Source organism: Schistocerca americana, chromosome 2 (assembly GCF_021461395.2).
Source record: "Schistocerca americana isolate TAMUIC-IGC-003095 chromosome 2, iqSchAmer2.1, whole genome shotgun sequence".
Lineage (NCBI taxonomy): Eukaryota > Metazoa > Arthropoda > Insecta > Orthoptera > Acrididae > Schistocerca > Schistocerca americana.
This window is the reverse complement of record NC_060120.1, coordinates 311537933-311559272: the sequence shown is the minus strand read 5'-3', so window position 1 is coordinate 311559272 and position 21340 is coordinate 311537933. Positions and strand designations below refer to the sequence as shown.

Genomic DNA, 21340 nt, shown 5'->3' with positions numbered 1-21340 from the left:
ATTTCCACCTGGCGGCTCAGTTGGACCAGCGTTCGTGCTGGACGTGCAGACCGCGTGAGACGACGCTTCATCCAGTCCCAAACATGCTCAATGGGGGACAGATCCGGAGATCTTGCTGGCCAGGGTAGTTGAATTACACCTTCTAGAGCACGTTGGGTGGCGCGGGATACATGCGGACGTGCATTGTCCTGTTGGAACAGCAAGTTCCCTTGCCAGTCTAGGAATGGTAGAACGATGGGTTCGATGACGGTTTGGATGTACCGTGCACTATTCAGTGTCCCCTCGACGATCACCAGTGGTGTACGGCCAGTGTAGGAGATCGCTCCCCACACCATGATGCCGGGTGTTGGCGCTGTGTGCCTCGGTCGTATGCAGTCCTGATTGTGGCGCTCACCTGCACGGCGCCAAACACGCATACGACCATCATTGGCACCAAGGCAGAAGCGACTCTCATCGCTGAAGACGACACGTCTCCATTCGTCCCTCCATTCACGCCTGTCGCGACACCACTGGAGGCGGGCTGCACGATGTTGGGGCGTGAGCGGAAGACGGCCTAACGGTGTGCGGGACCGTAGCCCAGCTTCATGGAGACGGTTGCGATAGGTCCTCGCCGATACCCCAGGAGCAACAGTGTCCCTAATTTGCTGGGAAGTGGCGGTGCGGTCCCCTACGGCACTGCGTAGGATCCTACGGTCTTGGCGTGCATCCGTGCGTCGCTGCGGTCCGGTCCCAGGTCGACGGGCACGTGCACCTTCCGCCGACCACTGGCGACAACATCGATGTACTGTGGAGACCTCACGCCCCACGTGTTGAGCAATCCGGCGGTACGTCCACCCGGCCTCCCGCATGCCCACTATACGCCCTCGCTCAAAGTCCGTCAACTGCACATACGGTTCACGTCCACGCTGTCGCGGCATGCTACCAGTGTTAAAGACTGCGATGGAGCTCCGTATGCCACGGCAAACTGGCTGACACTGACGGCGGCGGTGCACAAATGCTGCGCAGCTAGCGCCATTCGACGGCCAACACCGCGGTTCCTGGTGTGTCCGCTGTGCCGTGCGTGTGATCATTGCTTGTACAGCCCTCTCGCAGTGTCCGGAGCAAGTATGGTGGGTCTGACACACCGGTGTCAATGTGTTCTTTTTTCCATTTCCAGGAGTGTATTTGAATGCTTGTGTGTTGCAGGAGGCCTGCTTACGTGGCTTGGTATGCTGGGACTGACGGCGGGCACGCATCGACTGTGGGCGCATCGCAGCTACGAGGCCTCTGCGCCACTACGAGCTTTCCTCGCTGCCTGCCACACCGCCGCTGGACAGGTACTTGCCCTCCTCTAGCACGCATACGAGGGTGTATCCAAAACAAACCGAACTTACTTTTTAATTTATTATTCAAATTTTTAACACAAACCTTTAATCACCTTCGAAGTATTCTCCACTCGCACTTATACTCTTCTCTAATCTTTTATTCCACTTTTCTAAACATCATTTGCCTTTTGTGCTGCTTTACAGCGTCTCTTGTCAATATTTTCTTCACCTCAGCAACTTCAGCAAAACGCTCTCCATTACATTCTAGGAATTCCTTTTTATATTCTAGGAAACAAAAAAATGTCGCACCTGGCAAGGTCGGATGAATATTGGGGGGGAGGGGGGGGGGAAGGGGTGAGGAGCAGGGGTCATACTATTTCTGGTCAAGAAATGTCGTACAGTTCTTGACCAGAAATTGTATGACCCCTGCAGGGCTGTACACGCAGGGGCATTGTCATGACGGAAAAGCCAGTCACCTGACTGCCGCAAATCTTGCCGCTTCCGCCGCACACTGTTGCGCAATCTTTTCAAAACCTTCAAGTATAAAGCCTGGGTAACTGGAATGGAATTTTCACTCTGCAGCGGAGTGTGCGCTGATATGAAACTTCCTGGCAGATTAAAACGGTTTGCTGGACCGAGACTCGAACACGAGACCTTTGCCTTTCGCGGGCAAGTGAGCTACCCAAGCACTACTCACGACCGGTCCCCACAGCTTTAATTCCGCCAGTACCTCGTCTCCTACCTTCCAAACTTCCAAACTTCGCAGAAGCTCTCCTGTATACCTTGAAGAACTAGCACTCCTCGAAGAAAGGATATTGCGGAGACATAGCTTAGCCACAGCCTGGGGGACGTTTCCAGAATAGAATTTTCACTCTGCAGCGGAGTGTGCGCTGATATGAAACTTCCTGGCAGATTAAAACTGTGTGCCGGACCGAGTTTTAATCTGCCAGTAAGTTTCAGCCTGGGTAACTGACGCTACGGAACAGACTTGAATGGACAACTGCTTTCACATCTAAAAAACAAACGAGCATTGTCTTAATGTTCGATTTCACCTGACGAGCTTTCTTGGGGCAAGGCGACTTGGCTGTGGCTTTGATTCAGGATCGTAAGCATAGAAACAAATTCGTCATCTGTGACAATTTTTGAAAAATCTTTGGGTCAATTCGGGACTCTTCTTTCAGTGCACAGCATACTTCCACGCTACCATGTTTTTGTTCAGCAGTGAGCAGTCGTGGCACGAATTTAGTAGCCATCGTTTTCATTCCCAAATCTTCTGCTACAATTCGCTGCAATGAACTCCAGGTCATTCCCGACAGCTCCACAATTTCTTTAATAGTCCGTTCGCCCATCTTCGTTGGGTGATTGCACGAATGTTTTCAACGTTTTCATGTGTTCGGGCCATGGAAGGACGACCAGAACGAGGTTTGTCATCAATTGACATTGCATTATTTCTGAAACCGGATAACCACTCAAACGCTTGAGTTCTCCCCATAGCATTGTCCTTGTATGCCGTTTTTAACGTTGCAAGAGTTTCTGTTCCATTTTTCCGAGAGAAGAGCAAAATTTCATCGCCGCACGCCGTTCACAAAAACCAGCTATTGCAAAAACGACAGTGACACAAATCATACGAAATAGACGTCGCTATAAACTTTGCCGAAACCAGTCCTGATCTTCTTCGGCAACGGCACTCGGCTTATGACTGTGGGAGGTTCGCTCTATGCGCTCGTGGCAAAACGCGTAAGCCGGCCGGTGTGGCCGTGCGGTTCTAGGCGCTTCAGTCCGGAACCGCGCTGCTGCTACGGTCGCAGGTTCGAATCCTGCCTCGGGCATGGATGTGTGTGATGTCCTTAGGTTAGTTAGGTTTAATTAGTTCTAAGTTCTAGGCGACTGATGACCTCAGACGTTAAGTCGCATAGTGCTCAGAGCCATTTGAACCAAAACGGGTACTACAAAAGCTCTGCCTACCAAAAAATTAGTTCGATTTCTGTTGGATGGTCCCGATTGGCCACTTGTGGCCTGAAGACGGAGTGCTGTGCTTTTGGGTACCTCTCGTGCTTTGCGACACAGTTAACAACTTTTCCGCGACTGACACCTTGGATAAAAAGTTCTCCACTACCTTGCTGCGTGAAAATTCGGAGAAATGACTCCCCCATTGGACTAAGACTCCACTCCAACTAACAGGGAAACCTCATCTACTAAACATCGACCAGAAAGTCCATAATAGACTGAGGCATCGAAAACTACTAACTGGCCAAACATGGATATATTGCCCCTTCCACTGTACTCCACACATACGGAACGTTGATCCGCTGTATCCTCTCCTACGCCATAGTTGGCTGATATCTGCTGCACTCAAGTTCTACCACTCCCTCCAAATCCTTGAGCGCCATGCTTTCCACATCAGTTTGCATTCTCTCACATGGGTCCTCTACCATCTCATCAAACTACCATCCCTAATCACTGACAGTGAACACCTCTGCATATTCTGCGCAGTCCAGAAACTGGATTCCAACAGCTAAACTGTTGCCCTCAGATCACAAATCCTGGTAGGATTACCAACAAACACCACCATCCTTACACTTACACACACTCCATACCTCATTCCAACGCAACTTCAACTGACTCCTCCTCTCAGTCAATGAAACCTTCTCCAGTGTTTACCTGCCCTGTCAATTATAACTCCTCCATAACAATGCCACTCTACATCAACGCTTCCCCTTGCTGTCCATCTTCCCCAGCCCTTCTTCTCTTTATACAAAGGCCCTGCCTTACATCAAACTACTCCTCCTTTTCTGTCTTCCTACTATCCACCCCAACACCTACCTTCGTTTCCATCGATACCACCCAACGCGTCTCTATATTTGCACCCTCATCCTTCAACCATACAGAACACCTAACATTTGCCCTAATTAAAATAACTTCTTCCCCTCTGCCGTTGTTAAACTTTTTAGTGAAAATTCAGTGCTTCTTTTTAAAGAACATCACCATCATTTCAACGTGTTGTATAGACGTTTTAGTCTTTTTATTTTATTTTTAAAAGCCGAACAAAACCATCAGTGAAATTTTATGCAAGTAGCATAATAATCAATACTTTTATATATTTAAAATATCTGTAAATTTTTCACCCATTAATCATATGTGTAACGTCTTTATGTATATTTTAAACTAGTATGCTGCAGAGGAGGATATTATAACGCCGGCAGCCCATGTCCTACCCTTACAAGGCGGGGGGGGGGGGGGGGGGGGGGGTGAGGGAGATGACATAACAACAACAAAGGAGAAATATGACTGTCTCCATCATCGTCGTCAGGGGCTAAGTCTGACTGTCGTGAAACTGGCGACATTCTTACATTTATGCCCAAAGGACGGGATCGGATTGGCTGGATTACTTCATTATAATATCTCGAACATAGCGAATGCTCAGCTGGTGACATTTGCGTCCACATGTTACATTTGTGTTCGCTGTCCATCGTCGCATGCAGCGCCACCACTCTTATCAGTTAGTAAACCATGTGAAATCTTCCTTGTGATCTTTCTTTGTCAAGCGCACGCTTCCGTGAATTGCTAAGTGTACATTTAAGTTGCTATCGCATAGTCTAATTTCCAGGGCCTCCCTACTCACCGAATCCCAATAATCTTAAGCGTGAGCGAGAATTCTCGTGAGTTCAAACTTAGTCTTCTGTTTCTTCATTAGACTGTGCGGCCCAATGCATTTTCCCCAAATATCTGTACTGATGGTGAGGACGTTCAACACAGCAATCCGGCTATAGTCCGTATAGACTGCCCCTCTTAACTTATCGGCAAATTTAGAGGGAAGAATCAGTAAATGAAGAGGAAGGGTAAAACCCTATCCTAGTGTCAGAAGTAAGTAAGGCATTGGAGGATATGAAAAAGAGCAAAGCACGTGGTGGTGACAGTTTCTCAGCAGAAACCTTAACGGATTAAGGAGAAACAGGCGAGGAGTCGACCTCTCTTCGGAAGTACTTCTACTACAAGAGAAATGGCCAGAGGACCTTCTTATGCTGTCTTAGAGTTTTGAACAGAAGGCTGTAGGAAAAGGTCGAGCAATATGGATTCAGAAGGGGAAAAGAGACACGAGACGCCATTGGACTTCCAAATGCTATTGGTGAAAGATATATAGAAAAAGACAAAGAAATACTTGCGGTCTTCATAGACCTCGAAAAGGTCTTTGACAAAGTATAGTGGGATAAGCCGATGGATACTTTGAAGAGGAAAGGAGTAAAGTGGAAGGACAGAGGACTAACTGCAAATCTGTGCCTGAATCAGAAGGCAAGGGTACGACTAGAAAATAAGACCTTGAAAGACAGTAAGATCGGGAAAGGGGCCATCAGGACTGTTGTTTCTCGCCAATCGTATTTAACATTTATTTGGAGGAAATAGTTAAAAGTTGTTTGGATGGGAAAAGAGGCGTCGGGATAGGCGGGCGGAAAATGGAATGCATAAGATTCGCAGACGGAATACAGATTATCGCAGAAAATGAAGAGACCCTGATTCGAATTCTAAATAACCTGAATGAAGCCTGTGTAGCGGACAGTATGAAAATAAATAAAAATAAAACGAAAGGCGTGGCTGTAGGCTTAAAGAAAAGAAGAGCTACGTGTAAGTTAGTTCCAAGCACTTTGAGGCAAACAAACGTTGCAAGATTATATTCGTCATCGTCATAAGGGACCCAGCACCTACTTTGATGGTGTGGGCTATTGTAGGGTGTACACAACACAATTGCCTCTGGTTTCCATAGCCAGTAATTTGGACAACATGCGTCATATCGCTAAAGCGTATTGTTGTTTGAGGTTTTCATGGCGTTATCTTTCAACAAGAGAATGGAAGACCACACGTCTCCTGTGCTGTCCTCGCCTACAAAAGGATGTCCTGGACAGCACGTTCTCCGATCTGTCACCCATTGAAGACATCTGGTGGAGAGATGTCTGGCCGAAAGACTGGAACACCACTACTCTCCAGCAACTACTACTGAAGAACTCTGGCACAGAGTTGAAGCACCACAGAATATCGTAATTTTATCTGTCGCCTAGGCTCAGCTGAACTCGGTGTCCCACCAGCTCAGAGTCGGTGTTGCTGGCACATGTTGCATTCTTTCTGCTATAGTGTACGTGCAAAACAAGTAAGATTTAGTTATTTGCTATCCTTCCTGATGTTGCAGTTTTAATGGTTATCGGTGTAACGGGTGAATCACCTAAAACTTTTACCGGAAATATTTTGATAAGGAAAGGCGTCATTGATATGCAGGTTTCACAGATTGGAAAGGTAGGTAGGGGCCCGCCTACGCAGCCCATACAGAGAGGGTTACGAGTTTCGAATGTGTGTTTATTAAAATAAAGATACGAATATTTCAATGGAACAGTGGCTGTTGATTCTACTACCATCAGAGTACACTAAATTAGTGTTTGTTGCACGAATCTATTGCAAGTAGTTCATGAGATATCGTAGTTTGAACACTGTAAATACGACAGTTCTTTGTTCCATGTTGTAGAACAAACGAGTGTGAATTTCAGTTGGGTGCATTATGTGCAATCCTACGCAGATGTTGATAAGTCTCCAGAGGGTTAATGTTGTTAAATGAGACACTTCCTAGGACAAACGAAAGACAAACAAAAGTAAATGGAATACCTCTGGGAGGGGGGCGGGGGCAAACGTGAAGAACAAGGACACCCTCAAAACCTGTGGTCAAAATAACCACTACCAGCGTCAGTACAAACTTGGAGTCTGCCATCCAACGACTGCTGCATACGGTCTAGTTCCTACGTTCACTATCAGCTACGAGCATGTCCGCTTTTTTCGCTTTGGAAAATACTATATTCCAAGCACATCTCACTACGTCCACTCACACAATAAGTGACAGGACCGACGCGGTGAAATCTCAGTGTAACACACAACACAATGTAAACGAACAAAACATCATCGCCTCTAATTTAGCAATGTTGTTGTTGTTGTTGTTGTGGTCTGAAATCCAAATACTGGCTTGATGCAGCTCTCCATGCTACTCTATCCTGTGCAAGCTTCTTCTTCTCCGAGTAACTACTGCAGTCTACTTCCTTCTGCATCTGCTTTGTATACAACGTGGTCCATTGATAGTGACCGGGCCAAATATCTCTTGAAATAAGCATCAAACGAAAAAACTACAAAGAACGAAACTCGTCTAGCTTGAAGCGGGAAACCAGATGGCGCTATGGTTGGCCCGCTAGATGCGCTGCCATAGGTCAAACGGATATCAACTGAGTTTTTTTTAAAATAGGAACCCCCATTTTTTATTACATATTCGTGTAGTACGTAAAGAAATAGGAATGTTTTAGTTGGACCACTTTTTTCGCTTTGTTATAGATGGCGCTGTAATAGTCACAAACGTATAAGTACCTGGTATCACGTAACGTTCCGCCAGTGCGGACGGTGTTTGCTTCGTGATACTTTACCCGTGTTAAAATGGACCGTTTACCAATTGCGAAAAAGGTCGATATCGTATTGATGTATGGCTATTGCGATCAAAATGCCCAACGGGCGTGTGCTATGTATGCTGCTCGGTATCCTGGACGACATCATCCAAGTGTCCGGGCCGTTCGCCGGATAGTTATGTTATTTAAGGAAACAAGAAGAGTTCAGCCACATGTGAAGCGCATCAACCACGACCAGCAACAAATGTAGATGTCCAAGTAGGTGTTTTAGCTGCTGTCGCTGCTAATCCGCATATCAGTAGCAGACAAATTGCGCGAGAATCGGGAATCTCAAAAACGTCGGTGTTGAGAATGCTACATCAACATCGATTGCACCCGTACAATCTCCGGGAATTGCAGGGCGACGACTTTGAACCGTGTACAGTTCTGCAACTGGGCACAAGAGAAATTACGGAACGATGACAGATTTTTTTGCACGCGTTCTATTTAGCGACGAAGCGTCATTCGCCGACAGCGGTAACGTAATCCGGCATAATATGCACTACTGGGCAACGGAAAATCCACGATGGCTGCGACAAGTGGAACGTCAGCGACTTTGGCGGGTTAATGTATGGTGCGGCATTATGGGAGGAAGGGTAATTGGCCCTCATTTTATCGCTAGCAATCTAAATGGTGCAATGTATGCTGATTTCCTACGTAATGTTCTACCGATGTTACTACAAGATGACAGAATAGCGATGTACTTCCAACATGATGGATGTCCGGCACATAGCTCGCGTGCGGTTGAAGCGGTATTGAATAGCATATTTCATGACAGGTGAATTGGTCGTCGATACCATGGCCCGCGCGCTCACCGGATCTGACGTTCCCGGGTTTCTTTCTGTGGGGAAAGTTGAAGGATATTTGCTATCGTGATCCACCAACAACGCCTGACAACATGCGTCAGTGCATTGTCAATGCATGTGCGAACATTACGGAAGGCGAACTACTCGCTTTTGAGAGAAATATCGTTACACGTATTGCTAAATGCATTGAGGTTGATGGACATAATTTTGAGCATTTGTTGCATTAATGTGGCATATACAGGTAATCACGCTGTAACAGCATGTGGTCTCAGAAATAATAAGTTCACAAAGGTACATGTATCACATTGGAACAACCGAAATAAAATGTTCAAACGTACCTACGTTCTGTACTTTAATTTAAAAAACCTACCTTCTACCAACTGTTCGTCAAAAATTGTGAGCCATATGTTTGTGACTATCACAGCGCCATATATCACAAAGCGAAAAAAGTGGTCCAACTAAAGCATTCATATTTCTTTACGTACTACACGGATATGTAATAAAAATGAGGGTTCCTATTTTAAAAAACGCAGTTGATATCCGTTTGACCTATGGCAGCGCCATCTAGCGGGCCAACCATAGCGCCATTTGGTTTCGCGCTTCAAGCTAGACAAGTTTCGTTCTTTGTAGTTTTTTCGTTTGACGCTTATTTCGTGAGATATTTCGTCCGGTCACGATCAATGGACCACCCTGTATTCATCTCTTGGTCTCCCTCTACGATTTTTTTTTTCGCCGGCCATGGTGGCCGAGCGGTTCTAGGCGCTACAGTCTGGAACCGCGCGACCACTGAGGTCGTAGGTTCCAATCCTGCCTCGGGCATGGATGTGTGTGATGTCCTTAGGTTAGTTAGGTTTAAGTAGTTCTAAGTTCTAGGGGACTGATGACCCCAGAAGTTAAGTCCCATAGTGCTCAGGCACTTACTCTACGATTTTTACCCTCTACGCTTCCCTCAATACTAAACTGGTGATCCCTTGATGTCTCAGAATGTGTCCTACCAGCCGATCCCTTCTTCTAGTCAAGTTGTGCCACAAATTCCTCTTCTCCCAATTCTATTCAGTACCCCTCATTAGTTACGTGATCTACCCATCTAGTCTTCAGCATTCTTCTGTAGCACCACATTTCGAAGGCTTCTATTGTCTTATCGTCCATGTTTCATTTCCATCTATGGCTACACTCCATACAAATGCTTTCAGAAAAAACTTCCCGACACTAAAATGCATACTCAATGTTAACAAATTTATATTCTTCAGAAACGCTTTCCTTGCCATGGTCAGTCTACATTTTATATCCTCTCTGCTTCGACCATCATCAGTTACTTTTGCTCCTCAGACATCAAATCTCATCTACTACTTTAAGTGTCTCATTTCCTAATTTAATTCCTTCAGCATTAGCAGTTGGATGGAGCAAACAATTGTTAGTGTTTACAAAGTTCACAATACGATCTCTCGTAAACTACTTCCACGAGGTTCCTGCAGCAAGTACCACTGGCATTCTCATTTACGCTACTTTTAAGTTTTACTGTCAATAACCACTGTCTCGTTTAAAAATTTGTTATTGTTGTAAAAAACTAAACTTTCATCAAAGTTTCAAAATCTATGTATTAGCGGAAAATAAGCGCTCTTGCCTACAACTAAGTTCTGTGAAAACCGCGTATCGACAGTGCCTTCCATGTCTTAAATATCTGTGGTGATAGTGTTAGGCGATTCGCCCTGTATATCCCTTACTGGATGTTTACGAGTTTCTTAACAAATTTATGTCCTCCTTGAAAATATTTTTCTGTATTCAAATTGTCCACAATATTGTGTTTCGAACAAACCAAACGATATGGTCTTGTGTTTTGCTCTCAAACCCGTTAAGCCAACTTTATTCCCAGTATCAAACAAAGATTAGTAAGATGGATATGTTGTTGTTGTTGTGGTCTTCAGTCCTGAGACTGGTTTGATGCAGCTCTCCATGCTAATCTATCCTGTGCAAGCTTCTTCATCTCCCAGTACCTACTGCAACCTACATCCTTCTGAATCTGCTTAGTGTATTCATCTCTTGGTCTCCCTTCACTATTTTTACCCTCCACGCTGCCCTCCAATGCTAAATTTGTGATCCCTTGATGCCTCAGGACATGTCCTACCAACCGATCCCTTATTCTAGTCAAGTTGTGCTACAAACTTCTCTTCTCCCCAATCCTATTCAATACCTCCTCATTAGTTAGATAATCTACCCACCTAATCTTCAACATTCATCTGTAGCACCACATTTCGAAAGCTTCTATTCTCTTCTTGTCCAAACTATTTATTGTCCATGTTTCACTTCCATACATGGCTACACTCCATACAAATACTTTTATAAATGACTTCCTGACACTTAAATCTATACTCGATGTTAACAAATTTCTCTGCTTCAGAAACGCTTTCCTTGCCATTGCCAGTCTACATTTTATATCCTCTCTACTTCGACCCTCATCAGTTATTTTGCTCCCCAAATAGCAAAACTCCTTTACTACTTTAAGTGTCTCATTTCCTAATCTAATTCCCTCAGCATCACCTGACTTAATTCAACTACATTCCATTATCTTTGTTTTACTTTTGTTGATGTTCATCTTATATCGTCCTTTCAAGACACTGTCTATCCCATTCAACTGCTCTTCCAAGTCCTTTGCTGTCTCTGACAGAATTACAATGTCATCAGCTAACCTCAAAGTTTTTATTTCTTCTCCATGGATTTTAATACCTACTCCGAACATTTCTTTTGTTTCCTTTATTGCTTGCTCAATATACAGATTGAATGACATCGGGGAGAGGCTACAACCCTGTCTCACTACCTTCCCAACCACTGCTTCCCTTTCATGCCCCCCGACTCTTATAACTGCCATCTGGTTTCTGTACAAATTGTAAATAGCCTTTCGCTCCCTGTATTTTACCCCTGCCACCTTTAGAATTTGAAAGAGAGTATTCCAGTCAACATTGTCAAAAACTTTCTCTAAGTCTACAAATGCTACAAACGTAGTTTTGCCTTTCCTTAATCTTTCTTCTAAGGTAAGTCGTAAGGTCAGTATTGCCTCACGTGTTCCAACATTTCTACAGAATCCAAACTGATCTTCCCCAAGGTCGGCTTCTACCAGTTTTTCCATTCGTCTGTAAATAATTCGTGTTAGTATTTTGCAGCTGTGACTTAATAAACTGATAGTTCGGTAATTTTCACATCTGTCAACACCTGCTTTCTTTGGGATTGGAATTAATATATTCCTCTTGAAGTCTGAGGGTATTTCGCCTGTCTCATACATCTTGCTCACCAGATGGTAGAGTTTTGTCAGGACTGGCTCTCCCAAGGCCGTCAGTAGTTCTAATGGAATGTTGTCTACTCCCGGGGCCTTGTTTCGTCTCAGGTCTTTCAGTGCTCTGTCAAACTCTTCACGCTGTATCGTTTCTCCCATTTCATCTTCATCTACATCCTCTTCCATTTCCATAATATTGTCCTCAAGTACATCGCCCTTGTATAGACCCTGTATATACTCCTTCCACCTTTCTGCTTTCCCCTATTTGCTTAGAACTGGGTTTCCATCTGAGCTCTTGATATTCATGCAAGTGGCTCTCTTTCCTCCAAAGGTCTCTTTAATTTTCCTGTAGGCTGTATCTATCTTACCCCTAGTGAGATAAGCCTCCACATCCTTACATTTGTCCTCTAGCCATGCCTGCTTAGCCATTTTGCACTTCCTGTCGATCTCATTTTTGAGACGTTTGTATTCCTTTTTGCCTGCTTCATTTACTGCATTTTTATATTTTCTCCTTTCATCAATTAAATTCAATATTTCTTCTGTTACCCAAGGATTTATACTAGCCCTCGTCTTTCTACCTACTTGATCCTCTGCTGCCTTCACTACTTCATCCCTCAGAGCTACCCACTCTTCTTTTACTGTATTTCTTTCCCCCATTCCTGTCAATTGTTCCCTTATGCTCTCCGTGAAACTCTGTACAACCTCTGGTTTAGTCAGTTTATCCAGGTCCCATCTCCTTAAATTCCCACCTTTATGCAATTTCTTCAGTTTTAATCTACAGTTCATAACCAATAGATTGTGGTCAGAGTCCACATCTGCCCCTGGAAATGTCTTACAATTTAAAACCTGGTTCCTAAATCTCTGTCTTACCATTATATAATCTATCTGATACCTTTTAGTATCTCCAGGATTCTTCCATGTATACAACCTTTTTTTATGATTCTTGAACCAAGTGTTGGCTATGATTAAGTTATGCTCTGTGGAAAATTCTAACAGATGGCTTCCTCTTTCATTTCTTAGCCCCAATCCATATTCACCTACTATGTTTCCTTCTCTCCCTTTTCCTACTCTCGAGTTCCAGTCACCCATGACTATTAAATTTTCGTCTCCCTTCACTACCTGAATAATTTCTTTTATCTCATCATACATTTTGAGAGGCACCCACATGCCTTGCTCATACTGTGGCATCAAGCAGTCAGGCCTGCAAGATGAGTGGTCTGCCAAGCGAGTGGATTCATTCTTATTTATCGGGTAACATGAACTCTCGTACTCACAATTTAATTACAAATTATCCTCCTGTATGAATAATACGCAACGGAAACACTCATCTGACTATCAGTAATTTACAGAACTCTGACTGTACACTACGCACTGGCAATACCACATTTTCTTTTTGTCTTTTATTTAACGGCTTTTGTCAACACGTGGCAACCGAACTGAATATGAATGGGGCACACATTATAAATTCGGGACATTATGACAACATATAATTCGAAGGAAAAGTCCACCAATCTTTTTCTTTTCACTATCTTATTTATTCCGATAAATTCTCTAATCTAAACACACAAATTCTACAGCCTACAACAATAACACATGAGAAATTCCGCCCAGTGGGCATGGCTTTACAATGGTGAATCTCTATATTATGGTCTCGTAATTATTTAACGCTACAGTGCACTTTCTGGATAGGATGGTGGATCTTTTATTATACCTCACACTTCGACTCTCACAATCATCATCACGAAACTTTCCTCCAGACCGAGCGGTACCGAAGGAACAAGCATAACCCACTAATCTTTTGAAACTATCTTGCTACTCTCCCATGCAAACCACACATACCCAAATTACATGACATACATCACACTGCAATAAGAAATATAAAACACTAAATAGTCACAACACTATCACTTTCAGCTTTCCCACTTCATTTAATATTTATCCCAGTTTCACACGACACTGCCCCACTTCGTAATTCTACTTTCCTACCATGAACTCTGGAGATATATGCACGTCTTCCTGTGCAATGCAAGCCAAGTGGCGTTGCTGGATAGACGGGCGACTCACCTTGCTTCTCTCTCAGAGTTTGAATCTAGGGTCACACGGAATTATATCGTGCAAGGTAATATTAAGAACGTATTCATCACACATGCGAATCCTCAACTGATACCATGGACGAGTACTTCTCTTTATCCTTTGTCTCATACACAGTTTGAGACTCACACAGTACTCATCACGTGGAAGTACTCGTCTCTAATTTCAAGTCCTGCACACGCCATTTCTTAAATATTTCAACTTATGGTACACACGCTATTTCTTAAATATTTCAACTTATTGTACACACGCTAGTAACTCAGCTTAACTTAAGCACACGGAAGTACTTCAACTTATTGCTACACGTGGTTTCATTGTGACAGTTAGTCACTTCCGAAGATTACTACAATCCCTTTAATATTACCTGCCTGACATTTAATTCTCCCCACAAAAGTTCCTGAAATAGAGAAATTATTATTTCAAACTACTCTTAAATATTCCACATGCATACCATGTCTCCACTCTTTCATCATTACGGAGCACAACTAAAACAGGTCTTAACAGCACAAGATCCAGCGGCAGAGTGCCGAAATATGGCCGTTCTCGAGGTCCTCTCGCACCTTTGTCGAGGTGGGGGAAGACCGTGCTACCATATTGGTCCGCCACATTTCAGGCGCTCATAGCTCAGGTACATTTCATCTCTTTGGTCCCACGAAAGGATCGTCTCAAAGATGATCATATACTCACATTCACCATCTGCGGTTAGCAGACAACCATACATTCATTCGTTTCACAGATCTCACCAAACTGGATGTAGGGATTTACTTTGTGGGAGTGCACATGTGATCAATTAAATAAATAAATTGTCATTCTTTCCCACACTGGTATCCGGCTTCGCTGTATTAATTGAAATTGAGTTAGTTTTACAAAAAAAAATGTGTTGTTCTGACAAAAATAATGAAGTATGTTGTACCTATTTTCAATGTCGGGTGGTGCTGTACCCTTTCACCACCGGCTACCCATGCAGAAAAAAATGGCACGGTACTATCCTTGCAATGCGAGGGTAGTTCCAAACATTTTTTTTTAAGAAAACTGTATTAGAACAAACATAGCAAGTCATCAAAATAACCAGGAGAAGAACTTTGCCCCTGGTGACCTCAAATAGACGACCAAATGCTGTTACATTACCAAATTACTGACACAGTTGTTGCATTATTGTACTCTCCACAATCCGGAGTAACGTACACATACAAATTTACATCAATCCAAATGACAAATAAAACATTACATCATACAAATAAAAAAAATAATGTTGAGATAAAAATCTGCTTAGTTACTGGGATATTCGTTATTTTTATGAGTAATCCAAACTTCACTAATTCTATGACAAATAAAAAAAATACTAATTGTACTCATGAAATTTTAAATAGCTCACCGTCCAAACACAGAACAAGTAATCTGACATTCATAAATAGCGTTGTAATAATCTTTACACGGCAGTGTCTAAATACAAAACAAAATCAACAAAAGAAAAAAATTTCGTACACTAGTTACATGTAGAAGTCAGGCTCCATATCAATACACGCAATAAATAGTAAGCAATAAGTGCTTGAATCCACCAGTAGCTCTCGTATCTTACTCTACTGCTCATTTCTTTGTTGTTACACATTTGGACGACAAGAACTTGCATTTTGACTAGCCTTCATTACACTTTAATGTGAAATATCACCACTGTGATAATGCAAATAAGTGGCTTCAGCCAACACACCAACAAGATTATTACTGTCCACGACATCAAAATACATCAGTTAATTCCGATATTTTGTTGTGCAATGCAAACTCTTGTCCCCTGTGACAACCTTACTGAACAATGCAACAAGAGCCACTACATTAGTATTACGCCACTGGCTAATAATTAAAGCATCATTGTACCAAATATTCTAATAAACATGCTACGTGAACTTGATAACCCAGAACAAACAAACAAATAAAACACTAACTATTCTAAACACAAATGTTAATGAAATACAATTACACTTGCTGTCCCTTCAGGAATGAAATATATATAAAAAAAAATTTACACAGTGACAAATACATTATTCCCTATCTTGCGAGTCACACGGAAACATTTCATTCTGTGATTTTCTTGGGGTCAAAAAGTTGCTGATAGTTTTCCTAGAAACACTGTCTCGGTGTCAAAGCTCTCCCATGGTTACCCGGACGAAAGTCTTTAAGTCACTCAAATCGGCATTTTGAACACGCACTGAACAGTAAACTGTATCTCACATTAAACACAAATGTCATAGTCACTCTCAGCGTACCATCCACACGAATCTGGTCGTCCAGAAATGGCCCTACAACTACTATTACCCACGGCTCTGTCCTTTCAGTTCATGGTGTAATTAAAAGTCGTAAGTTCCAACAAACAGCACTCATTCCCGCACCAATTCAAGAAATGTCTCCTACTACAATTGGAAATGTCAATGTCCCACTTAAGTTTCTTGCGTTCATACAATAATTAGTCACCAAACGACAACTGTCCTCTTTAAGTATACCAAGTGTCCCACATGCAATTCACAAAGCACACTTAACAAGTCACTGCCAAAAGTTTATGGATCCCACCATTCAGTGGTCAAGACAAAACAAAACGATCGTCCTGTCTGCTAAAGACAAAATCTTTTCCACCACTCACAACGTGGAAACACCAGTCCTTCACTTTCCACCTTATGGAAAGTCGCAGTCATCTTGTTTCACGGCTCCACAGTCCAGTACTAGTTAATAGCTGCTGGTAAAAAATGCCCGCCGGACTCTGTGCCGCGTCGTTCATTCTGCCGTGGCGCCGCCGCGCGACCCGTTAAGCAGAAGAAACCACCCGCTGTTGCCTCCGCGGGATACTTTCCCCAGTCGTAAGGGTGGCGGAACTTATGAATGGCCAGTGGTATGTGCGTGTCGCCCCAGGCCGTTGACCTGCTGTAGCGGGCGCGTGGAGTGTACCCCGACTGGCAGTGGAGTGGGGAGTGCCGCGGCTCTGTCGCCCGTCGCCATGGCGACGTCAGTTCGGCCCGCTAGCGGTATGGGCGTCACGACACCCAATCAGTCAGACCCTTCCGTGCATCTCGCAACATTACAGACAAAAGGATATATTTAAATACTCATTGATTACATGTATGATCTATTAGATACATTGGTAATAAAAGAATCTTTGTTCTAAAAAAAACATAAAATCATACCCCCTAGTTTTCTACACATGCAACATCAATATTTATCCCTTTTCTATATACAGCCCACACGTGTGCTATTGATTGTACCTGTCGTCCCTCATACAAAACATGAAAGTGTAAAAAAAAAAGGAATAATAAGCAATCTATACAGCCCATAATTACAATATCAAATAGTAGACTACTCTAACATCCTATCACAGTGAAAATATTAGAAACTGTTGATTCTAAAACTACAATATGCAATGAACCTTTGTGCTTGTGACAGACTGAAATTAATACCCCTTGAAAGTGTTCTAACAAAAAAATAAGAAATAATCTACACAGCTCACAATTACCTACCACAGGTTATTAAATATTAAACTACTTTAACATCCTAACACAATAAACATTTTAGAAACTGATGACTCTAAATCTACAACATACAATGCACCTTTGTGCTTGTGACAGACTGAAATTCGTATCTCTTTATATATTTTACCTTTATTATATACAACAACATTTCTAGGACATGTATGAACCATCCACATGTCAGATCCTGACCTGCCATTGAGGTTCATCCCAATCAAACAATAAAACACAATAATGTTTTAGTTATGGATCGGTAGCATTGATCACACTACTCTACGACCCTCACTCACCAGACATCACATTTTCCTTCTCATTCAATCCATTAATACACTAACAGAATAGGTCTAGAAGTCAGCTAACCTTAACACCACCACACTCACGACAACATACCATACCTTTGCTCCCTTATACTCAACCACATAACACATGAAGCTGTTTTGGAGACAGCTTTCCAGTCTCCGAATTCGTCCTTTCACTCTGGCACCTCTCTCCATCGGCTTACCTCTGCATTCACTTCACCGATTATTCATCCTGCTAAATATCACTTAGAATTGCGACATTTCATCTAAGAACAAAAATACACAAATTATTCCTCCTGCAAAATAACTGTACACATTCTTGGTACCGTTTTGATTAGTTATACTGGTACCAGGCTTCAACAACAACAACAACAAAAATTATTTTTTCACATAGCAACTGTTATGGTAAGAATTAGATTTACACTTATATTACATCTTACGTCAGTATTCCACAAGGTTCACCATCTGGATCTCATACTCCCTTTATGTCCTTTCACGTTGTGCAGTTGTCCTCATCTCTTCATTCGTATTTCGGCTCTCCGTCCGTCCATTACTCCATCATTTCCTGGTCTTCCTTCGCCATTCGCATCTATCTCGATTGCAGCATACACCGGCCTCTCTGTAACATACATCTAAGACATCTCCACATTATTCAATTCTACTCACCTTTATTTACCACTGTTTCATCACGTCGAATCTCTCTTTATTAATCACACTGCTCCACGTCGCTTCTCTCCTTATATATCGCCTTTATCCACTACTATTTATCACGTCACTTCTCTATCTACCATCTTTATCCACTCATTAATCATCACGTCGTTTCTGCTTGATCCTTATTCATATGACAAAAAAAATACGTACATACACCACTCTGTCGACTCCTGTTCATGACTCATTCGACCAGTCTATTCCGTCATACTTCCTGACATCCCGCCTGAAAATTCTTATGTTCGATTTTGACCCTGCACAACATTACACACCACAAATAAATACACTGACTATCTACCATAAATTGCCTACTTTAGATCTATCCTTAACTTTTCTATAATTTGATGTTAGAAATGTGATGAAGCCCACGAGATTGTTTTCCCTTGATCGTCTCAATCAGTACAGCATTTTCATGGACAATCCGCCTCACTCTGAATGGTCCACTATACACCGTAAAGAATTTGCTAGTTAGGAATCTGTGCTTCTTTGATAATCGATGAGTTTTAATTAGAACCTTGTCTCCTACTGCCAACTCGATCCTACGGATCTTTCCTTTCTGCTTCTCCTGCCTATCTTTAGCTGCTTTCTTAATACGCTCTATCGCAACCTTGACAATTTCTGTGTGCCTCTGCTTTCCTGATCGCGGAAAATCTACCAGCTCCCTGACTCGATCTGGTGGTGGTTCATTCTTTAGTACCGTAATTGGTGATAAACCAGTTGCTCCATGTGGTAGCTCATTGAGGATGTCCTGAAAATCTTTGAGAAAAATGCTCCAACTTCTGTGTTGCCTATGGCAATAGATCTTACACAATTTTCCCAGTTCTTTTACCACTCTTTCAATGCGGTAAAAGTCACATACTTTGACACCAATTGCACTGCTACTAAAACGTATCTATATCCTTGCACTGACTTAGGTAGCGGGCCAAACAAATCTGTTGCTCCGAATTCCTTCAATCTACCTGGCACTATCGGAAAAAGCGGTGCTTTGCATGAGATAGTTAACGATTTTGCCTTCTGGCACAATTTGCAACTACCAAGCACGTTCTTGATCCTCCTCTCCATACTAATGAAATAAACTGATTCCCTTAACTTCTTACAGCATTTCCTTGCCCCGTACTGCCCGTAACTTAGGTGCGTGTACCAGATCAACTTGTTGACTATTTCATTTGGTATACACAACACCCAGTCCTGTGTGTTCGGATTTCTACGGTAGAAAAGGACCCCTTTCTGAATTGTATAAAAGCGTGCTATATTGGCATCTAAGTTCGCTCTAACTCTGTCCTTCACCATTCTCCATGACGCGTCTTTATCCTGCTCTTTCGCGATATTTGTGAGTACCGCCCCCATGTATTTCTCGAACGGCACGCCCTGCATATACAGTATATCATATCTGTTCTCGTTTACCTCCTCATCAAAGCATTGACCATGACCTACTGGGTTCCTTGACAACGCATCTGCCACTATATTCTGTGGCCCAGGAATATACATGACCGAAAACTGAAACTCCTGTAAATAGAGTGCCCACCTAGCGAGTCGTCTATGGTTAAGTTTGGCCGACATCAGAAACTGTAGTGACTTGTGGTCAGTATAGATTTTAGTATGCCTCCCATACAAATAGTATCTAAACTTACTAAAACCCCATACTATTGCCAAAGCTTCAAGCTCAGTTACCGTGTAATTTCTCTCAGCTTTGCTAAGCACTCGGCTCGCAAATGCAATAGGTTGTTCTATTACTTCTCCTCCTTGCTCTTGCTCTTGGAACAGTGTAACCCAAAGTCCACAACGGGAACTGTCCATGGCCATACAAAACTCTTTCCCTAGGTCTGGATGCCCGAGAAGAGGTGCCGATAGCAGTGCCTTCTTTAACGCCTCATACTCTTCCTGTCCGACAGGGTCCCAATTCCATACCGTTTTCTTTCCAGTCAGCTGACATAGTCTGGGTGTCGCTGCACCCCAATCTTAATGAACCTCCTGTAAAAATTGATTAATCCTGAATAACCCCGTAGCTGACGTTTTGTTCTTGGCACCGGAAAAACTCCGATTGCTTCGAGTTTGTCTGGATTTGGTCTTATTCCCTCTGGTGTCACAATGTGACCTAGAAACTCGATTTCTTTTCGTCCAAATTCTGACTTTCTCAAATTCACGGTTACCCCATGTCTCTCCAATGCACCGAGCAATATGCTTAACGTTCTATTGTGGTCTTCCCAGTTTCTTTCGGCTATCAGGACATCATCCACGTACTGTGTTACCTTATCTTTTATTTCATTAGGAATGACAATATTTCGCGCTCTGATAAATGCCGCGGATGATACATTTAACCCAAATGGTAGTTTCCGGAATTGATACGATTTCCCGTAGCACAAGAAAGCAGTGTATTTTCTACACCCCCTATCTAACTCCACCTGCCAGAAACCCATTCACAAATCAATTGAGCTGAGAACTCTGATCCCGTGGAACTTTTGTAGCAATTCGTCAAGTGTCAGCGGCCGATCTGTCTCTGGCCCTATTATCTTATTAATCCTTCTTGCGTCCAAAACTAATCTAATTGACCCATCCTTTTTTCAACACAAACTAAAGGGCTGTTGTACGGACTGGATGCTGGTTCGATAATCCCTTGTTGTAGCATGCTTTCGATCTCAGCTTCCACTCTTTCTTTGTACACAACAGGTATCGGGTACACTCGGGCCCTAAACTGTTTATGTGGCTTGACTGTGAATCTATACACAAAATTTCTTATTGTACCCGCAGCATGTTTAAATACCTTTCTATTCTCGTATAAAATTTTCTGCAATTCCCCGTAGACCGTGGGTCCTCGTAAATGCCAGATTTTCTCCCTGATCTCCTCCTCCAAACATTTATGAATTTCCTTCTTCTCTTGCTGGAACCCCGTA

The 21340-nt window shown here is 42.9% G+C and overlaps 1 protein-coding gene across 1 annotated transcript in view; it reads left to right on the top strand.

Moving 5' to 3' along the window:
- Window positions 1-21340, top strand: part of LOC124595851 (acyl-CoA Delta-9 desaturase) — a 179931-nt gene that overhangs the window by 106179 nt on the left and 52412 nt on the right. The window contains exon 3 of the mRNA XM_047134758.1: window positions 1186-1316. Within this exon, the coding sequence (XP_046990714.1) occupies window positions 1186-1316 (131 nt within the window). The remainder of the gene's footprint in view (window positions 1-1185; window positions 1317-21340) is intronic.